Source organism: Perognathus longimembris, chromosome 8, assembly GCF_023159225.1.
Source record: "Perognathus longimembris pacificus isolate PPM17 chromosome 8, ASM2315922v1, whole genome shotgun sequence".
Taxonomy (NCBI): Eukaryota; Metazoa; Chordata; class Mammalia; order Rodentia; family Heteromyidae; genus Perognathus; species Perognathus longimembris.
The window spans coordinates 4845108-4863460 of record NC_063168.1 but is presented as its reverse complement, the minus strand read 5'-3'; the positions used below and the strand labels follow the sequence as shown (position 1 = coordinate 4863460).

Genomic DNA, 18353 nt, shown 5'->3' with positions numbered 1-18353 from the left:
TGGGGTACCTAGTAGCCTAGTACTCTACTAGTGAGCGACAGCTCCAGCCCCGTGCTTTCAATCGACATATAAAGACACTAATGGGAGCCATGTGGCATTTGGATACATGCATCCATTGTGTAATATTCATATTGAGCTAGGCATAGATAGCTCCTCCAGAATTCATCTTCTTTGTGGTGAGCAGACATTCAAGGTTCTTCTAATATTGTGAAATACACACACATTATGGCTATCGGTGGTTTTCTATTTTATGAGTATAACGAGCCCACGCATTTCGCTCGAGGCCCTTTGCTTTAGGACCAAGGCTCCACGTTTACATTGGGGGCCTCTTGTCTCAATAAAGCCCTTCTAACTTACAGCAGGCTCTGAGGAGACATGACATTCTTATTTTTCAGTTTTCTATACTTCCAGTGCTGCATGCTGTAACAGAATCAGTCTACGCACTCTTTCAAGCAAACAAACAGCCTCAGCTTGAAGTGCTAGTTAAAAAAAAAAAAATCCCAGGTATTCACAGAATGAAGCCTGCTTATTTCCTTGAAATCTTCCAAGTGTGATTAAAAAAAAACAACAAAAAACACCAGGATGCTTCCAAGTGATATCTGTCAGCTTCTTAATGAGCAGTGTGTAAATGTAAATTCACAAAGGATGCCACAGCTTCTCCCCAGCCAATCACAGGTTCTTTTCATTATGTGCACTGTCGTCATGGGGACGGGTGGGCGTGGCATCCCATAATTTCCAGCCTCTCCACTCCGTTCTGTGCTCGTGGCTGCTTAAGATGACCTGCTACGCTAGCGGCTGGCGTTACGGCCCAAACACACAGACAACTTTAATTACTATGATGAAACGTACAGAATATGAAGTGTACCCTCCTTTTTCCTCTAGGGCTGGGGATTGAACCTCTTGAGTTTTGCATCCAAGCCCTGAGCTACAGTCCCAGGTCCATCCTAAACTGAAATTCTCCCCCTCCAACAGCTCCCTACTTCTCCCTCCCCCACCTGCAGGCAAGTCTACTTCTGTTTCTACGAATTTAACTACACCAGGCATATCATCATAAATAGCACGATCTTATGACATTTGTCGCTTGGTGACTGGCTTATTTAACTCAGTCTGCTGTGCTTCAAGGCTCTGTAGCATAAGTCAGAGTTTTTTTCCTTTTTAAGGCTGAATAATGTTCCATTGTAATGAGAGGCTCATTTCTTTCACCATTATTTACCCACCAATGGAACCTGGGGCTGCTTCTACTTCTTGTCTACTGCAAACAATGCTTCTATGAACCCAGATGCACAAATGTCTCTTCAAGTCCCTTGCTGGTATTTTTGGAAAAATTCCTCATGAGTGGAACTGCTGGATCATATAGTAGGTCTACGTTTAATTATTTGAAGAGAATCGTGCCCCCTCCGCCCCCATACAAATCTTAAGCAACTTCTACCCTCCCGCTTACATTAAGTCAATGATGTGAAGCGGTCTGGAACCCCAACCATGAACATCCCCACAGAAAGCCATCTGCTAGCACGCCGGTCCAAGCCCTTGACTCTTCGAGCCAGAATGCTACCATCCTTTCCAGCTGCACCTTCCTGGGTGTCCGATCTCCCGATCTGGGACTGTTAGGGTTGGGCTTGAGAACCTGCCTCACCCTAACAACCTGTACCGGGGCTGGCACGGTGTTGGGTTTTCTACAAGGGACCTCGGAGGCTCAGTTCTCTAACCGGGCGGCCTAACAGCTCCCATTGCTTCCCTGTGTGTTCACTAACAACTCTTCTTGGAGTTTGGGCCAGCTTTTCAGTTGGATTAGACATGGTCAGGTGCTGGTTTCATCTGCTTTGCCTAGATTTAGGGGCTCACTTGGGAGAGTAATCAATGCGCTGCCACTTCGAACCATTCACCCAGCAGGAGCCCTGAAGGGGCTCCAAGTCAATGGGGGAGCCCACAAAAAACCCTGATGCGGGGCCTGGAAATTGTTCTGGCAGGGTCGCCGTGTTGAGCATCTAGAACACGCGTATTTACGCAAATGACGTGCACCAAAGGACGGCTGGAGCTTGAAGCAAGCATTCTGCTTCGCCCCAGCCTTGGGACTCGGTGCCTGGACTTTGGCTCTCATGGAAGCTGGGACTAGTTGGGCTGGGCTGAGGGCTGCCTGGAGGCAGAGTTACAAAGAAGTAATGGGGGGCAAAAGCCAGGGCTGTCCTCCTGTCCCCGGGCCTCTGTCTCCCCTCTGCCCTTCCTCATTTCTACAGCTCAGCTTCCTGTTTCTGCTTTCCTTTTCTTCATAGCCCGTCGACATCACTGTCTATGTTTCTCTGTCTCCGGAACTATAAGCTCCTCTTCAAAGCTGTTTGTTTTGTGTTGAGTTTTGAGGATCCCAGCAAGCAAGACACAAGTCTCTCCTTGCAGGACCCATCATGGGACAGGTTTCTAGCTGCCAGCCTGCATTCCCGTTCTGTTCAGGCACTTTGCATGGGTCCGAAGTATAAATGAGTACTTAAGTCTAGATCAGAGTGCATGTCTCTGCAGCCAGAGTTTGGACACTTAGTTATCTGGGTAATTTCAGAAAAGATGACGTCACTGCCTGCCTTCTCCTGCTGAATAATGTAGCCCCTGGAGACTGCCGTCTCCCGGGAAAGCAGCCCCTTCTTGCAGCGGCAGCGAGCTGCTGACCCGTGAACCACAGCTAGTCACACGCACCTACAGCGGGACTGTAAAGGGGGGATGAAAACGCAGACAGCGAGGCTGAGAAAGCCTAGCTGATCTCGTTCTCCATTAACTAGAAGGTGGCTGGCTCTCACAGTACAGAATGATTTAACCGGATTCAAAATAAAGTAACAGATCACACACAACTCAGGGGGATTGTGCACGCTGGAACCAACAGATGCGGGAGCGCGCTTCCTCCATGAGAGAGAGAGCCTTGACGAGTAAAATGCAAATGTGAAACTATACGTCCTCCCCCATCTTCCCTCCCTCCCTCCCTCCTCCCCCCTTCCTTAGGCCCTCACACGTGCGTTTGCATTATCATGCAAGACACTTGTAATTATGGGACAATTAAAAAGCTTACCATGGTTGTAAGAGCGAAAATTTCCCACAATTTTTATGTATTCATAAGTTGGAAATTCCTTCGGGTTCAAGCGGCCTCTGAGAAGATGACAATAAAACTCCAAATCGTTGTCAGCTGGGCCGTTGGGGGAAGAAGAGGAGAGAAAGGGAGATGAACGTCACAGCGAGTCTAGGCCGCGCCGATCACGTCTGTGCAAACCCTTTCAGGATTCAGTCCAGACGCGGCCAGCACCTTTTCTCACGAGCGATGGCTTTGAACCTTGGTGGCTCAGGTCTTTCTTCTTGTTCTTCATAGATATTCGGCATTCTATACTTGGGACTTAATTAGTCTTAATTTGCTCACAGATGTCTGCGGTCGGCTATGTCGGCTTTGATTAGTTCCGGTTGTTTTCATACAGTATATTAAAATAAAGCTGCTCATATAGAGCCGCTCTTTAATTTAATCTGTTTTCCTTTTTTTTTTTTTTGCTTTGCTTTGAAGTAAAATCAGATGTACAACAGGACAAATTAGGCATGGCAAATGGACTGAGGCTTGAACAAATGCAAGCATCTTTGCTACCGCATGCAATCACGCATGGTTCATTAAGTGGCACGTGGTTCGTTGGCACCAGGGCCTACCTTCTAGGTAGGTTGCCAAATATGTTGATTAAAAGCTTAAGAGAAATTCCATCAAATTACAAATGTATACACATAACAGATGACCACCTCTGGAGGACAGAATTTCAATTTCTGACCTAATAATTTAATTAGCCATTGGTTACAGGGCATTACATAAATTTAGCATTGGAAATATTCCCTGGAATAAGAAGACCGTCCACTGATTTTTTTATACTATTTATTAAAGACTCATGAAAAAAGGATCTCTTGTCATACATGCAAAACAAGCTATTATTCTCAAGCTCTTAGGCTCTTAAGTTTTCCACATACAACCTAAATATCATGCATATATATATATATATTCCAAACTCCAGTTTTAGCTTTCAAATTAAAATATAGCTTGAAGGATTTTGGAACTGTTCTGAGTCACGAGGAAAATTATTCTTAAAATTTAGTCCACCCATCTTAATTCACTGTAACCTTCTTTCAAAAGTAAAGTTCTCATCTGGTAACACCAGGGAATTGAAACTTACATTTCAGGAGTTCTGGGGAGGGAGATTCTGTGATCAGCAGGGGGGAAGAAAGCATTTTATAAACTTCAGAATGTTCTTGTTCTGGAAGGAAATTTAATAAATTCTGATCCATGACATCCGACTGCAAAAGAAATAAAAAGCAGAAGTGCATACTCCATGAAAATGAACAATAAAATCAAAATCAAAAACAGACTGAAAAAAACAAAACAAAACAATTCAGAAGCCATTTCTGAACTGCAAAGTTTAAGATCTGGTTCCCTGGCAAGACTTTCAATTTGAATTGTAATTTAAAAGGTTTATGGAGACTGGAAGTATAGCTCCGTGGTACTTTGGTAAGCACTTGCCTGAAATGCATGAGGCCCTGGGTTCAATCCTAGTCGGTGAAAAAGGAGAGGAAAGGAGGAAGGGAGGGAGGGAGGGAGGGAGGGAGGGAGGGAGGGAGGGAGGGAGGGAGGGAGGGGAGGGAGGGAAGGAAAGGATCTAGTGTGGTGATGTATGCCTGTAATTCAGCTACTTTGCAGGCAGAGGTAGGAAGACTACAACCTTAGACTTGCCTGAGGCAAAAGCATGAGATCTATTTGAAAAATAAACTCAAAATACAAAAGTACTGAGGGAGTGACTTAAGTGGAGCTCTTGTCTTGAATTCAATCTTCCAAAAAAAAAAAAAAAAAGGAAAGAATTATCCATGCATATATAAAGACATGAAAAATTTTACAATTATCCTTTGATATCTTCAGGAGATGGTTCCCAGGACCACCTATGGATATTCAAGTCATGGATGTTCAAGTCTATGAAGTAAAATGCCATAATATTTGCATATGACTTACGGATATTCTCCTAATGAAATATAAATGTTTTAAAAATAGTTGCTATATTGCATCAGAAAAAAGGGGCTGTCCAAGCTTAGCAGAGGTGCATTTATTTCCCAGTATTATCAACCCGCAGCTGGTGGGGTCTTTGGATGTGTGCAGAGTCCTCTGCGGTTGCTCAAATGCACCTGTGCCATTGCCCGTGGGACTGGAAAGCACAAACCATGAAGTCTGCTCAAAGAACAGTCTTTCTCCTGCTTGAGGAGACCTGTTTGCTAACCCTACTGCCTTCTGGCTGGAGCAGTCCTAGTTAGAGACCCCAAAGATTGAGTGGGGTTCCTTTCTGTACAGTCAGACCAGCAAAAGACCGCCTGTTATTTCTCAGGGAGCTCTAATGGATGGGGATGTACTTTTTCCCAAGTATCTGGACACTGGGCTACAGAAAACCTATCAGCTAGAGTCTAGACACAGCCCTGTCATCAAACTCCACCGTGAGGACCGGGGCCTGCAATCTGCCTCGTCCACGTGGTTTCCGAGCACGTGGACTTCGGCCAGCGTGTCGCGGGTTTGCCGCTTTTATTTTGGCGACAGTACCGTGGCTTGGACTCAGGTCCTTTAGTTGTTGGTGGTGTTTTGCTCACGGCCGAGGCTCTACTACTTGAGCCGCAGCTCCATCTCCAGCTTTCCTCTGTCTGGCTCACGGAACGGCGGCAAGAGTCTCATGGCCTTTCCTCCTGGCGTGGCTTCAACTCTCATCCTCAGACCTGGGCCTCTCCAGTAACTAAGATACGGGGTGCGAGCTCTTCATGTTGCTTAACTTGAATTAAGGTTGGAGCAGCGTCCCACGCGGTGAGCGGCCACCCTCTGGATGGTGCGTGGTGGTGGTGGGGGGGCTTGTGGGAAAGAGAGGGAGCAGGCACATCTTCCCTCTTCCTCAGTTTCCCTCAATAGTCCCATCCAGCCCCACCCCCCAGCTCTCAACCGCATCTGCATTCACTCCTAAATTGGAATTTCCAACCGACTCTTCCACGCTAAGCTTTCTAACTGTCACTCTGGGGATACCCCCAGAAACCAGCGCCCCCCGGCTCCCAGGAACCGCCCGCGCACCTGCCCTGCAGCCTGGCTTCTCGCCTGTCTCTGCAGATGGTACTGACCAGCGGCCATTTCCCCGCGCCGCGCGCTCAGGGGACGCCCACCCGCGGCTCCGTCCTTCCTCGCTTCCACCTCCGCCGCTCCACGTCCACGTGCTTACGGAGATTCCCTTCCCTCCAATCCTCTCTGTTCCCTTCCCCTCTTCTTAAAAAGTACGCTTTGAGACAAGGTCTTGCTCTACATTCCAGGTCAGCCTTGAACTCATGATCTTCCTACCTCCGCTTCCCCGATGCTGGGATGACGGGTGTGCAACACTGTACCCAGGGACTCCATTCTCTTGTATTTCTATGGCTTCTACCCCTGTCCAGGCTACCGTTACCTCTTGCCTGGAAGGTGATTTGGGAAATGGGTCTTCCCACCTCCACTACGGTCCCTATGTCATTTAGCTGTCTCTGGCAGCCTGAAAGACTCCTGCCATACATAGCTCTACCATCCGCGGTCCGCGATCTTCCATTCCCTCCCTCCTGCCATAGCTCTACCATCCGCGGTCCGCGATCTTCCATTCCCTCCCTCCTGCCATAGCTCTACCATCCGTGGTCCGTGATCTTCCATTCCCTCCCTCCTGCCACAGCTCTACCATCCGCGGTCCGCGATCTTCCATACCCTCCCTCCTGCCATAGCTCTACCATCCGCGGTCCGCGATCTTCCATACCCTCCCTCCTGCCATAGCTCTACCATCCGCGGTCCGCGATCTTCCATACCCTCCCTCTGTGTTCATTGAATCGCGGAGCACTTCTTCGCAACAGCAGATGGCGGTTCTCCCCCCACCCCTGGCTGCCTCCGTCAGGCTGCGAGACCCCTGCTGGCTATGGGCTCTGCCGACGGTCCCTCTGTGGGGTCTCCCGGATGCAGCGGGGTGAGAAAGGACGGCACTGCCACAGCAAGGCACACAAGAGCCCCAGAGAGGGGTGACCAGCTGAGCTGCCCTCCGACGCGAGGTGAGGAGGTGGGAGGATTACACGCGATTGCTGGGCTGCCTTGATCATGAAACGGCGGATAGCCAATGCTCCTTGAATGGACTAGAAGCAACTCCACTGCAGGGCCGGGTTCTTGCTCACTGACTGGGGCCCTCCCCTACTCCCTGGGAGCTCCCGTCGGTATTCCTAACATCCGTTGGTCATGCCATCCTGTGCCCAGGGTGTTACCAGGAACAGGAAGGGAGGGAAAGGGGGGTGGGAGGGCAGGGAGGAAGGTAAGACAGAAAGAAAGAGAGAGGGCTGGAGATATGGCCTAATGGCAAGAGTGCCTGCCTCATATACATGAGGCCCTGGGTTCGATTCTCCAGCACCACATATACAGAAAATGGCCAGAAGTGGCGCTGCGGCTCAAGTGGCAGAGTGCTAGCCTTGAGCAAAAAGAAGCCAGGGACAGTGCCCAGGCTCTGAGTCCAAGCCCCAGGACTGGCCAAAAAAAAAAGAAAGAAAGAGAGAAGGAAAGAGACACACCTACCTGTCAGGACAGACACCTGTCAACATCTGCCACCACCTCCCAAGCCTCTGTCGCTCACCCCTGGAGTGCAGAACTGCTCCTTACCTCCCGGCCTGCCCGATCCCTGATCCAAGAGCTTGGTTCAGCCATGTCTTCCCAGCACATTGTAACTCCCAGGAAGTGTCGGTGCTGCTACCTGACCGCGAGGGCCACGCCCTGCCTGCAATCTCAGCCCTGTCTCTGGGAGCTGCAGTCGGAGCCCTGGATCCCCTTCTCGTACCTCCCTCCCCAAACCTGTCCCCTCTCCAACCCCAGCCCGGAAGGATTCTCCACCACAAGCAAAAGGAAAAGAAAACATGAGCTGGCAGCTGCTCGGGGCAGCCACTCACCGGTAAATGGCCGAGGAGAGGAGTGATGCTGTCCGAAACATAGATGATGCTGCCGTCCGTGGTCACCGCGATAATGAAGCCGTCCAACGCCTGTGGAAGACGCAACAGTTGAAATCTCCTTAGTGGTGCCTTCCCGGGGACACATCTGGCGACACCTGCTTTGTCCTATAATCTCTAGCCTATTCCCATGAATAGCCCCCCAGCACTCTTCCACCACACACGCAAGATGGTTTTGTTGTTCCTGCAAAAGCAGGACAGGCTGAGTGACAGGGTTGACCTACTGGTCTCACAGAACGAAGTCGAGCTTTGGAAGTTACTTAGGTAGGTTTTGTACTAGACACACTACTTGACTGGGTCAGAAATATCACCATCGTCATTAAAGAGGCATCAGCAGTGTGGTAGGGTCCCCGTCACGGTCGCCCAGACGATACACAACAGTGTCCTGAATCCAGCAGCAACATTTTCTGCAAAATGTAAGAGCAGATAGATGCCTTACAGACAGACTGTGGCTGTTGGCCACGGGAGACTTCTGCTTGCGTTCACTGCCACAGAAGAAACTGCTATTGGAAGAAGCACTAATAAAGAACATTGACAGCCAGGCACCGGCGGCTCAGGCCTGTCATCCTAGCTACCCAGGAGGCTGAGATCTGAGGATCATGGTTCGAAGCCAGCCCGGGCAGGAAAGTCAATGAGACTCTTATCTCCAATAAACTAGTCAGAAAAGGGTAGAAGTGGCGCTGTGGCTCAAGTGGTAGAGTGCTAGCCTTGAGCAAAAAGAAGCCAGGGACAGTGCTCAGGCCCAAAGTTCAAGCCCCAAGATCAGCAAAAGAAAAAGAAAAAAGGGGGTGGGGAGGAACATTCATAGCTGGGCACGGTGGCTCATGCGTGTCCTCCTAGCCACGTGGGAAGGGTAAATACGGTATCACCATCTAGGCCCTCCTGGTCCCCAAATAAAAGATCCTATAAGAAGAATAACAAGAGCAAAAAAGGGCTGAGGGCATGATTTCAGTGGTAGAACACTTGCTGGTAAGTATGAAGCCCTGAGGTCAAACCCCCATACTATCAAAGGAAAATAAAAAGTCTGGGTAGGGGTAGATTTTTTTTAAAAAATAACATAATTAGACACACCAGCATTGATGGAATTGTGAAAAAATGTATTTGCATGCCTCAGATATGGAAGACACCCTTAGGCTCTATGCCAGGCCACATGGTCCCGGGTGCTCATGAGGTACAAGAAGGGATGTGAACGGCGACTTCTCCCAGGCCCCGCGCTCTCGGTGTTTTACGTGTTTGCGATTCCTCAGAGAACAAGGCCGCCCTAGCAACCGGCTGTGTGCGGAGCTCCGGTGAGATGGAAGCAACGGAGCGGGCAGCCGACCCCTCTCCAGAAAGCCGCCCTTTGCGGGGAATATGCATGGGGTGACACAACCCCCCACCCCCCAGTGAGCCCGACACGGTCCTGTCACTGTTTCCAAACAGTTCCATCTCTGAATCTGAGCCCTTCTCTGCTTTGGAGAAAAAAGAATGAAATATGTGCTTCGAAGGTTCTGGAAACATGTCACGCGTGTCTTCAACTAGCTACGGCCAGGGTGCTGCGGAGAATCTGCCTGGGGAAAAAGAGCACTGATTGGTTGAAGTCCGGAGGGTGTAAGGCGTCCCCTAACAGTGCCGACGAAGGAAGGACAGCTTTACAACACACCAACACGGCAGGGGGGGCCTCTACCCGGAAAACCCGCAGTCGGCTCCTTTATTATTTGATATCGACTTAGATTTAAGACCGAAAAATATATGAAAACATTTTATGTGTGCACGCACACACGTCTGTGCCTCTACTGGGGCTTGAACTCTTCTAGCTTCGTGCTCTTGCTTGGCCTTTTCTGCATACAGCTGGTGCCTAGCTCAGAGAACATATTTCCCCCCTGATGGTCCTATACGATTTACACTCAGGACCTTATACTTGCGTGGCAGGTGCTCTATCCCTTGATCCACACCTCGTCTCTCTTTTTGCTTTCATTTTCAGATATTCTTTCTCTTATGACAGGGCTGGCCTTGCCCTGAACCATGCTCAATATTTCACTCTCCAGGGCCTGTACCACGACACCTCGTCTAAAGCCCCTCCCTCCCATCTCTTCCTCCCTCTCTTCCTTGGTGCTGGAGCTCTTCCCACCGAGCTGTGCCACCAGCTCTGACTTTTGCTGCTTGTTTTTCAGATGGGGGTCTTCCTTCCTGGGGGGCTGCCTGGGAAGCATCCAACAGGAGAAGCTTCTAGGCAGCTAGGATAACAGGCTCACGGTACCGTGTCCAGCCCCACATCGAGATCGGGTCTTGAGGCCCATGTTTCCTGCCTAGGCTGGCCTGGATTCTCGACAGCAGCAATCTCAACCTCCCACGTAGCTGGGATTCCAGGCACGCACCACCGGCACCTGGCATGGCGCCCACTTCTCAGGTGAATCTCCTCAACCGAGTAATGTCTGCGGACAGTTCTGGTTCTCATTAGTGCACGGGTGGTGCTGTTGTCACCTAGCGGGAGGGGCCAGAGCTCCGAGTGTCCGTCTCGCCAAGGTCGAGGAACTCCACACTAGATTGATGGGCTGTGACGACCAAGAAACACTGTTCTCCTAGCTTTTACTCTTCCCCCCTCTTGTCCTTTTTTCCTGAATGTTCTTCTATTTCATAAATTTAGCTTTAATAGCCACACAGAAACATAAACATCGTACATATTTGTGGAGGACGCATGATTTATTTATTTTTTAATGGGTGCCAGGCCTTTGTGCTCGTGCTCTCCCCAAAGCAGACGCCCTGCAGTTCGAGCTACACTTCCACGTGCAGCTTTCTGCTGGTTAATTAGAAATGAGCATCTGGAAGATCTGTCTACCAGCCTGGCTTTGAACCTCGACCTTCAGGTCTGTCTCCTGAGTAGTTAGGATTACAGGCGTGAGCCTCTGGCACCCAACCCCTCATGTTTTGATTGCCTGCACACACGCACGCGCGCGTGCACACACACACACAGTGTTTGATACAATTGGGTTATGTGTTTTCACTACCTTTCCACAAGAATTAAAGGATAAATCCATGTATCTAAAGGAGCATAACGATGCATTAATTTAACATCATATCCCACAAGCCGCTTTAAATTTAACATACTTAAGATGCACTGCTTCTGCAGCAAGTTCTGTATTTTCTTTAAATATAGTTCCTATGTAGAGCTAAGTATCTTTCGTTTTATGCAAATGCTCATTAATGCATTTATATTTCATAATATTTAGACATCTTTATTCTGGCATTTTCTTATTCCAGGACTTTCTGTTTTGTGCATGTTAATCTATGTAAATTAAAGTTTATAGCAGCCTTATATAGACACATGGATAAGCTATAGGAAGAGTTATCCCGAGAAGCGGCTCTCTGGAAACCCTAGCCAGAGCTGCTCATCGTGGGGACTGGGAGGAATTGTATTTTCCTATCCCGCCTGCCCTGGCTCTCCTCAGTCAGGGGCCTGGGCTCGGCATGATCAGGCTTCTCCGCCCGTGGGGTCACAGCCAAAGCCCCGTGTTCTTTTCCCTTGGAAGTCAGAGTTCCAGGCCAGGTGCTTTACAGACACCGGGCCTCACCTGTACCAGGGCTTTGACCCCCACGCAAGCACCCGGGGATACGGAAGGTTTACACAAGCCCAGCCCTGTGAAGCCGGCACTGGATGCACAGGAAGAAGCCTGGGTGTCTTGGCCTGGCAAGGGCAGAAGCACTGTGACTGAGAGGCCACGTGGACATCAGAGGAGCCCAAGCTAAAAGCGCCACTTTCAAAGCGGACTTCTGTTTTCGTTTCGCCTCAGCTCCTGAACCGGGAGCCCTGTAGGAAGGAGGGGAGCTAACACAACCACATTCCACTGGAGATTTTCACCTGTGTGGCTCCCTACTCAGTATGTATGTAGAAGCAAGAGCAGGCAAAACCCCAGGCCCGTATCTAGCTCAAGACCTCTCTCCAAGGGCCAGAGAGCAGATCTTCCCTTGGGCATGAGGTCTCTAACGAGGAGCACTCTGCTACAGTTTAATTTGTAGCCACGTAAGTGAACACGAAAGCACATTTCACCTCCAACATCAGCTGGGTGAACTCTTCGTTACTGAGGAACGAGGGCTTCCAGTCTTGCTGAATGTCACAGATTTCCGTTTGTGCTGAGACCTCTAAAGAAAAAGAAAAACATACCAACTTACATTCTAAGGCTTACAAATGAAGTGCATGTTACGTCTATGTAATTCTGCGTAAACTTCAATGCAGTATAATTAAACTAATACAAGGAAATACGTTACCCTGATGTCTGAGAACTGGAAGTTATAATGGGCTCAAAAATACTTTTCATTAATTTTATTTGTGTGTGTGTGCACTGGTACTGAGGCCTGAACTCGAGGCCTTGTATTCTTGCTTAGCTTTTTCAGTCAAGGCTGGCACTCTACCACTTGAGCCATGCCTCCACTTTTGGCTTTTTGTGTGTGATTAATTGGAGCTAAGAGTCTCACAGACTTTTCTTCCCAAGCACGATCCTCAGATCTCGGTCCCTTGAGTAGCTAGGGCTATAGACATGAGCCAGTGGCCCGTAGCTAAAGGCATTCTTGATGTTCTTACACCCTGTTAGTAAAGGAAGACAGGCGACTCCCAGCATGGGTGAACTCCCACCATGAGTGGCACAGTGCCCCAGGGTTTCTACATAGCCAAGCCTCAGCAGCAAAAGCCAGCGACAGGTAGCTAGGTGCCACCTCTCAAGGCAATGGGAATGAAGACGGGGACGGAGTCCCATCTTCTGGTGGTGCTTCTTCATGGTGAAGGCAAAAATACTTTGAGACCTGTTGGATGCTCCATTCACTGCCACACACACACACACACACACACACACACACACACACACACACACGTTTATTAGAACAACTCTTTTAATCATTTCCATTAATGATCAATAATATGCTATTCAAATACTCGCTGCTCATTGCCGGAGGTTTTGTTTGAGTTTTTTGCTTCTTTCAGAGGTGCTGAGGACGGAACCCAGGCCTCACACATGCCAGACAAGCCCTCTGTCACTAAGTTACATCCCTGGCCCCAAAGTTCTGTTGGAGACCTGACGTTACTATTTTCAAGGCATAATTTTTGTTGTTGTTAATCTATATCCATTACATGTAGCTGTCTCACACTGAGATGTTACTCACATTTATTAACTGAATATCCACTGTTTTAGCCAGGACTCAAATATTACACAACTTTCATTTTTCTTTTTTTTTTTTTGGCCAGTCCTGGGGCTTGAACTCAGGGCCTGAGCACTGTCCCTGGCTTCTTTTTGCTCAAGGCTAGCACTCTGCCACTTGAACCACAGCGCCACTTCTGGCCATTTTCTGTATATGTGGTGCTGAGGAATCGAACCCAGGGCTTCATGTATACGAGGCAAGCACTCTTGCCACTAGGCCATATCCCCAGCCCCATAACTTTCATCTTTTCAAAATACAGCTGATTCTACGTTAAGAAAAGTTCTGGTACTAGGGCTTGAGCTTTGGGATCTGAGAGCTGTCCCTTAGCGTTTATACTGAAGGCTGGCATGCCATGATTTGAGCCATAGCTCCACTTCTGCTTTCTGCTAGTTAATTGAAGCCAAGAGTCTCCATCAATTTTTCTGTCTTGGTTGGCTCAGATCTCAGCCTCCTGAGAAGCTAGGATTATAGGTATGAGCCACCAGCGCCGGGCTTGGTTTAGTTTACTTTATCTCTGATAAGATTATTACAAGCGTGTGCAAACGTGATATTCGTAATTATCTGTACTGCCTTCAGCTCATCCTCCATCTTAAGCCAACATTTTTCTCTACTTTATATGGCAAAACCCTCCTTTTAGATATTAGTTTCTTAGTGCTGAAAAAACTGTAAGGAAATTTGATTTCTAACTGCTCTAACAGATTAGAATAAAACTAACCTATTAAGTTCGTGGAGAAGGCAAATTGTTCAGGCAGACAATCTATCCAATTTAATGCTTATTTTAAGTGCTTGGCATTTAATCCAGGTCCTTACAAGAGCTGAACACGTGCTCTGCCACTAAACTCTGAATGCAGCCTCTGCACCTCTGGGTTTGATAATTGCCCTCATGGGGTGCATAAAAATGAATTCTGCTATCTGAATGGATGCCATGAAAGAAGTCACCAGTTTCTGTGAAGAAAGATGGTGTGAAAGGATGAATCTAAACCTCGTTCTCTCTACTACCAGTGTTCCGGGCAATGCCAGGCTCTTTGGAGAAGTTTTCTTCCTTCCAGATGTCTAAAAGAAACAGATTCCTGCTGTGGTTAACCCCAAATCAGACCTTTTGTCCCACGGGATTTTTAAGGAGTACCAAGGGGTGCTACAAAAGGCTGGCAGTCAGGCAGTCCAGTGAGAACCAAGGTGTAAGGCTTACCCGCCACTGGGTGCCACGATGCATGTGCAAAATGCATGCTGGGAAGCAGGACCTGGCGCTGCACACAAATCTTGGTCCCAGTTCATCATGGGATAGGGGGGCCAGGCTGAAACCCCAAATCGTCCCATAAATAATGACCACAGTTTGACCACATAGAAAAGAGATGGACCCACAAATTCCTTCTTCCTTCTCCCTAACATATAGCCATGGGAAAAGCTCTTCTGAGCAGTAAGAATGGACTGCAGATTGGGAGAGGAGTCTTTCTGGCAGCCTTTCCAATTTCATTGAGATAGAGGTCCAGTCAACTTAACAGTGAAGGGAAAATGAAAGCCCGGATGCTCTGATCTAAGACACCTTCAGCCCATTCCCGATGACCAGCTGCTTCTCAACACCAGCAGGACGCGACGGAAAGCAGCATTTGCATTCACTCTGTTTCAACAATTTGATTTGGTCCTTAAAAAACTCAATTCATAGACCATGGAAAGTACCTAAATGAGATAAGCTATCTCAAAGGAAGTAAATTCTGTCAAACTGGGAACTAAAATTCAGGCTTACAATCGTATCTCCAGTGACAGTTGTCGTGACAGAGATAAGCTACAGGTGACAGGGCAGGACTAGCAATGAGGGGTGACCAAAGTGTTTTTCTAAACATCAAGGGCAACCAAACTAACTGCGAACCATTTCTACAAGCAAACACTGCAACTCGCAGCCTGTGACCCTTCTCCCGTTCTGTTCCGGTGTAACTCCTAGTAATGGATTGCTCACCAACTGATTGCCTCTCTTGTGCCTGAACAAAACACAGGACATATTTGGGCTGTATAGGGTCAAAGAAAAGCCTGGGAAATGGAAAAGAAACACAACTGCTGGTGACTGAGTCCAAAGAACATTTCTCCGTGTTCTGTGACCTTCTTCCACCCCATCTCGCTCTCATCTATGAAGGAAGACACACTAAACAGGATCAGAACTTGATGTGGATTAATATTTTCTCTCAGTTAGATACACAGGAAGAGGACAAAGTTTGGTTGGCCTGGTCTGGTAGAGCTAGCATTCAGATGGATATAGACAAAAATGTCCTCTATTCCCTACTATATGTAACGTAGGTGGTGGTCTCCTATAAAAGATTGGGTCAACATGAAATCTCACTATGAAAAAAATGAGACCAGGTTCTTTTTTTAATTTGGATTACTTCAAAGGGAATAAAGATACATTGTAGGGTCACGATTTGGCTCACAATCTGAGGAAATAGGAAAGCTTGGAAAAATGGGAGAACTAAATAATTCAAACATGTACGTGGACCTAGTTGACACTACTTATCCTGTGGTCTACCTTTAGCTTGAAGGTAGGAAGCATTTCTAAATCTGGACTTCTCAACCCTAGCTGCACATTGGAATGATCAGGGAACATTAAAAATACTGATATAGCTGGGCACCGGTGGCTCACACCTGCAATCCCAGCTGCTCAGGAGGCTGAGATCTGAGAGTCACAGTTAAAAGCCAGCCCGGGCAGGGAAGCCCATGAGATTCTTATCTCCAATTCACCAGAAAAAGGCTGGAAATGGAGCTGGGTGCAAGTGGTAGAGCACTAGCCTTAAGCAAAATAGAGACAGGACCAGGGGCCTTAAGTTCAAGCCCCAGAAACGGCATAGAAAGAAGGAAAGGAAAGAAGGAAAAGAAGTAAAAAGAAGGAAGGAAGGAGAGAGAGAGGCCAAGAGAAAAAATAAAGGAGGGAAAAGAAGGGAGGGAGGCAGGCAGGAAGAAACAAAGAGAGGAAAAAAAAAAGGGAAAAGAAAGGAAGGAAGAAGCCAGGCACTGGCGGCTCATACCCGTAATCCTAGCTATTCAGGAAGCTGAAATCTGAGGATCCTGGTTTGAAGCCAGCCTGGACACAAAAGTCTGTGATTCTCTTATTTCCAATTAACCAGCAAAATGACAAAAGTGGAGATGTGGCTCAAGTAGTAGAGTGTCAGCGTTGAACAAAAAAAGCCAAGTAAGAGCACAATGCCCCGAGTTCAAGCTGCAGAGCTAGCACAAAAAATGCTCAGGCCTGGTAAAAGCTCTAACCCCAACAAATGTCCTGGATCGGAAATGTTTGCTCATTGCTGTGGAAATATGCTTACCATCGCCGCTTTCGCCGCTTTCAAGTTATCACCTGGCTTGCAAAACTCGAAAATTTTTGCGACCTTAAGCTGGCACAAGCTTACTCTAGTACATTGCCCCCAAAGAGTCTGATGCACTGACTTATGGGTGGTACCAGGTTGCATGTATGTATGTGTGCATTTTTGCGACTAGAGCCACAGCTCTACTTCTGGGTTTGTGCTGGTTAATTGGAGCTATGGAGTCTCACAGACTTTCCTGCCTGGGCTGGCTTTGTGAACTTTGGTCCTCAGATCTCAACCTCCTGAGTAACTGGGATTAGCTACTTGTGTTAGGTTCTCTCTCTCTCTCTCTCTCTCTCCATATATATATATATATATATATATATATATATATATATCAAGTTCCTTGTGTGATTCTGATGGGCAGCCAATGCTGAGAAGAAATAGACCCACTAACGTATGGCTAAATGCAGCTCCTATGGGGAGGACACCTAATGTAAATGTATTGGCTTTTCGACTCGAAGCCAAATTTTGGTCCAATCAGCCGCCTCTGCAGGAGACCTGGCATGCATTTTCCACTGTGGGACGAGTAGGGAATCACAGAGATGAACGAGGTCCGGAAGTGATCTGATGGTGCTGAAGCAGGTTCTGCAGAGCTGGCCTTCATATTCTAAAATAAAACTGTGACACCACCTAGGCCTTCCTGGTGTCAGGAGGCTACGTTTCTGCTGACCTGTCCTTTCTGGGGTCCAGATTTGACAATTCTGTAATGCCACGGAGGACAGAACCCGGCATTAATGTCACACGGATGAACTTGATCCCAGCTGTCCTGTTTCTCTGTAGCACTGACCTAGTTTAAGTAATTGGCACAAAATATCTTGGCAATCAAAATGACCTGCTACTTCACTTGGTTAAATCATTATTTAGGAAACAGAATCATTCTGATTAAATTATCAGGGAACCTGAATATTGCTGCAATACTTTATTCTAATCAGGCTTGTTTGGTCTCCCCTGACTTTTAACAAAAGTAATTAACATGTTCCTTAGGTAGTTTTGAAAGAAAACAAAAGGAGAATATATTATTGCTATCACACTGTTAATAGGTATATACAATTATCAAAGAAACAATAAAAGAATGACATAAATAATGCAACTTCGCCATGTCCCAGAAGTGTCCTCTCCCTGAGTACACATGAAATCATCTTGTCTAAGAAAATGTTCTTGGAAGAAGGGTGGCACAGAAAGCAATGCCATGAGCACAGAGGAAAGGAGGAACTGTAATTACTTCCTTAATGGGTCTGACATTTCTGACTTTATTATGTTTGCTGCCAAGGTTAGGGCAAAAAGAAATTTCTGTTCTTCCAGCTTGTGAATTGCTCCTGAACCCTCTGCACTGTTGTGATTTACTGTTTGGTACGACTCGAGGGAAATGGCAAGGCAGGGTTGATCAAGAACTAAGAGCCAAAGGGTTCGGGAGAGAACAAGTTCGCGGATGGCTTCCAGTGTAACTGCATAGGAGGGAATAGTATCCATGTGTAGAAATGAACTAGCCAGGCACTGGAAGAACATGAATGAATCATAATACTAAGATTCCAAGAGGCAAAACCAATCTCTGGTGGTGAGAGTTAGGACAGATGTGAAGATCAGGGAAAGTAGAAGTAGACAGGAAGAGGCATCTACTGGGGAAGTGTTGTATGTTTATGCGTGTGTGTGTGTGTGCATGCATATGTGTGCATACACGCGTGTGGTGTGTCCATACTGGGGCTTGAAGTCAGGGTCTGGGTGCTGTCCCTTAGTTATTCTGCTCAAGGATAGGCTCTATTACTTGAGCCATGCCTCCAATTCCAGCTTTTGCTGGCTAATTGGAGCTCAAAGTCTCATGGACGT

At 47.6% G+C, this 18353-nt stretch overlaps 1 protein-coding gene across 1 annotated transcript in view; it reads right to left on the bottom strand.

Moving 5' to 3' along the window:
• Positions 1–18353, bottom strand: part of Npas2 (neuronal PAS domain protein 2) — a 112957-nt gene that overhangs the window by 27738 nt on the left and 66866 nt on the right. The window contains exons 4-7 of the mRNA XM_048353516.1: positions 12041–12132; positions 7957–8046; positions 4179–4299; positions 3050–3163 (exon numbers count right to left, since the gene is read on the bottom strand). Coding sequence (XP_048209473.1) covers positions 3050–3163; positions 4179–4299; positions 7957–8046; positions 12041–12132 — 417 coding nt within the window. The remainder of the gene's footprint in view (positions 1–3049; positions 3164–4178; positions 4300–7956; positions 8047–12040; positions 12133–18353) is intronic.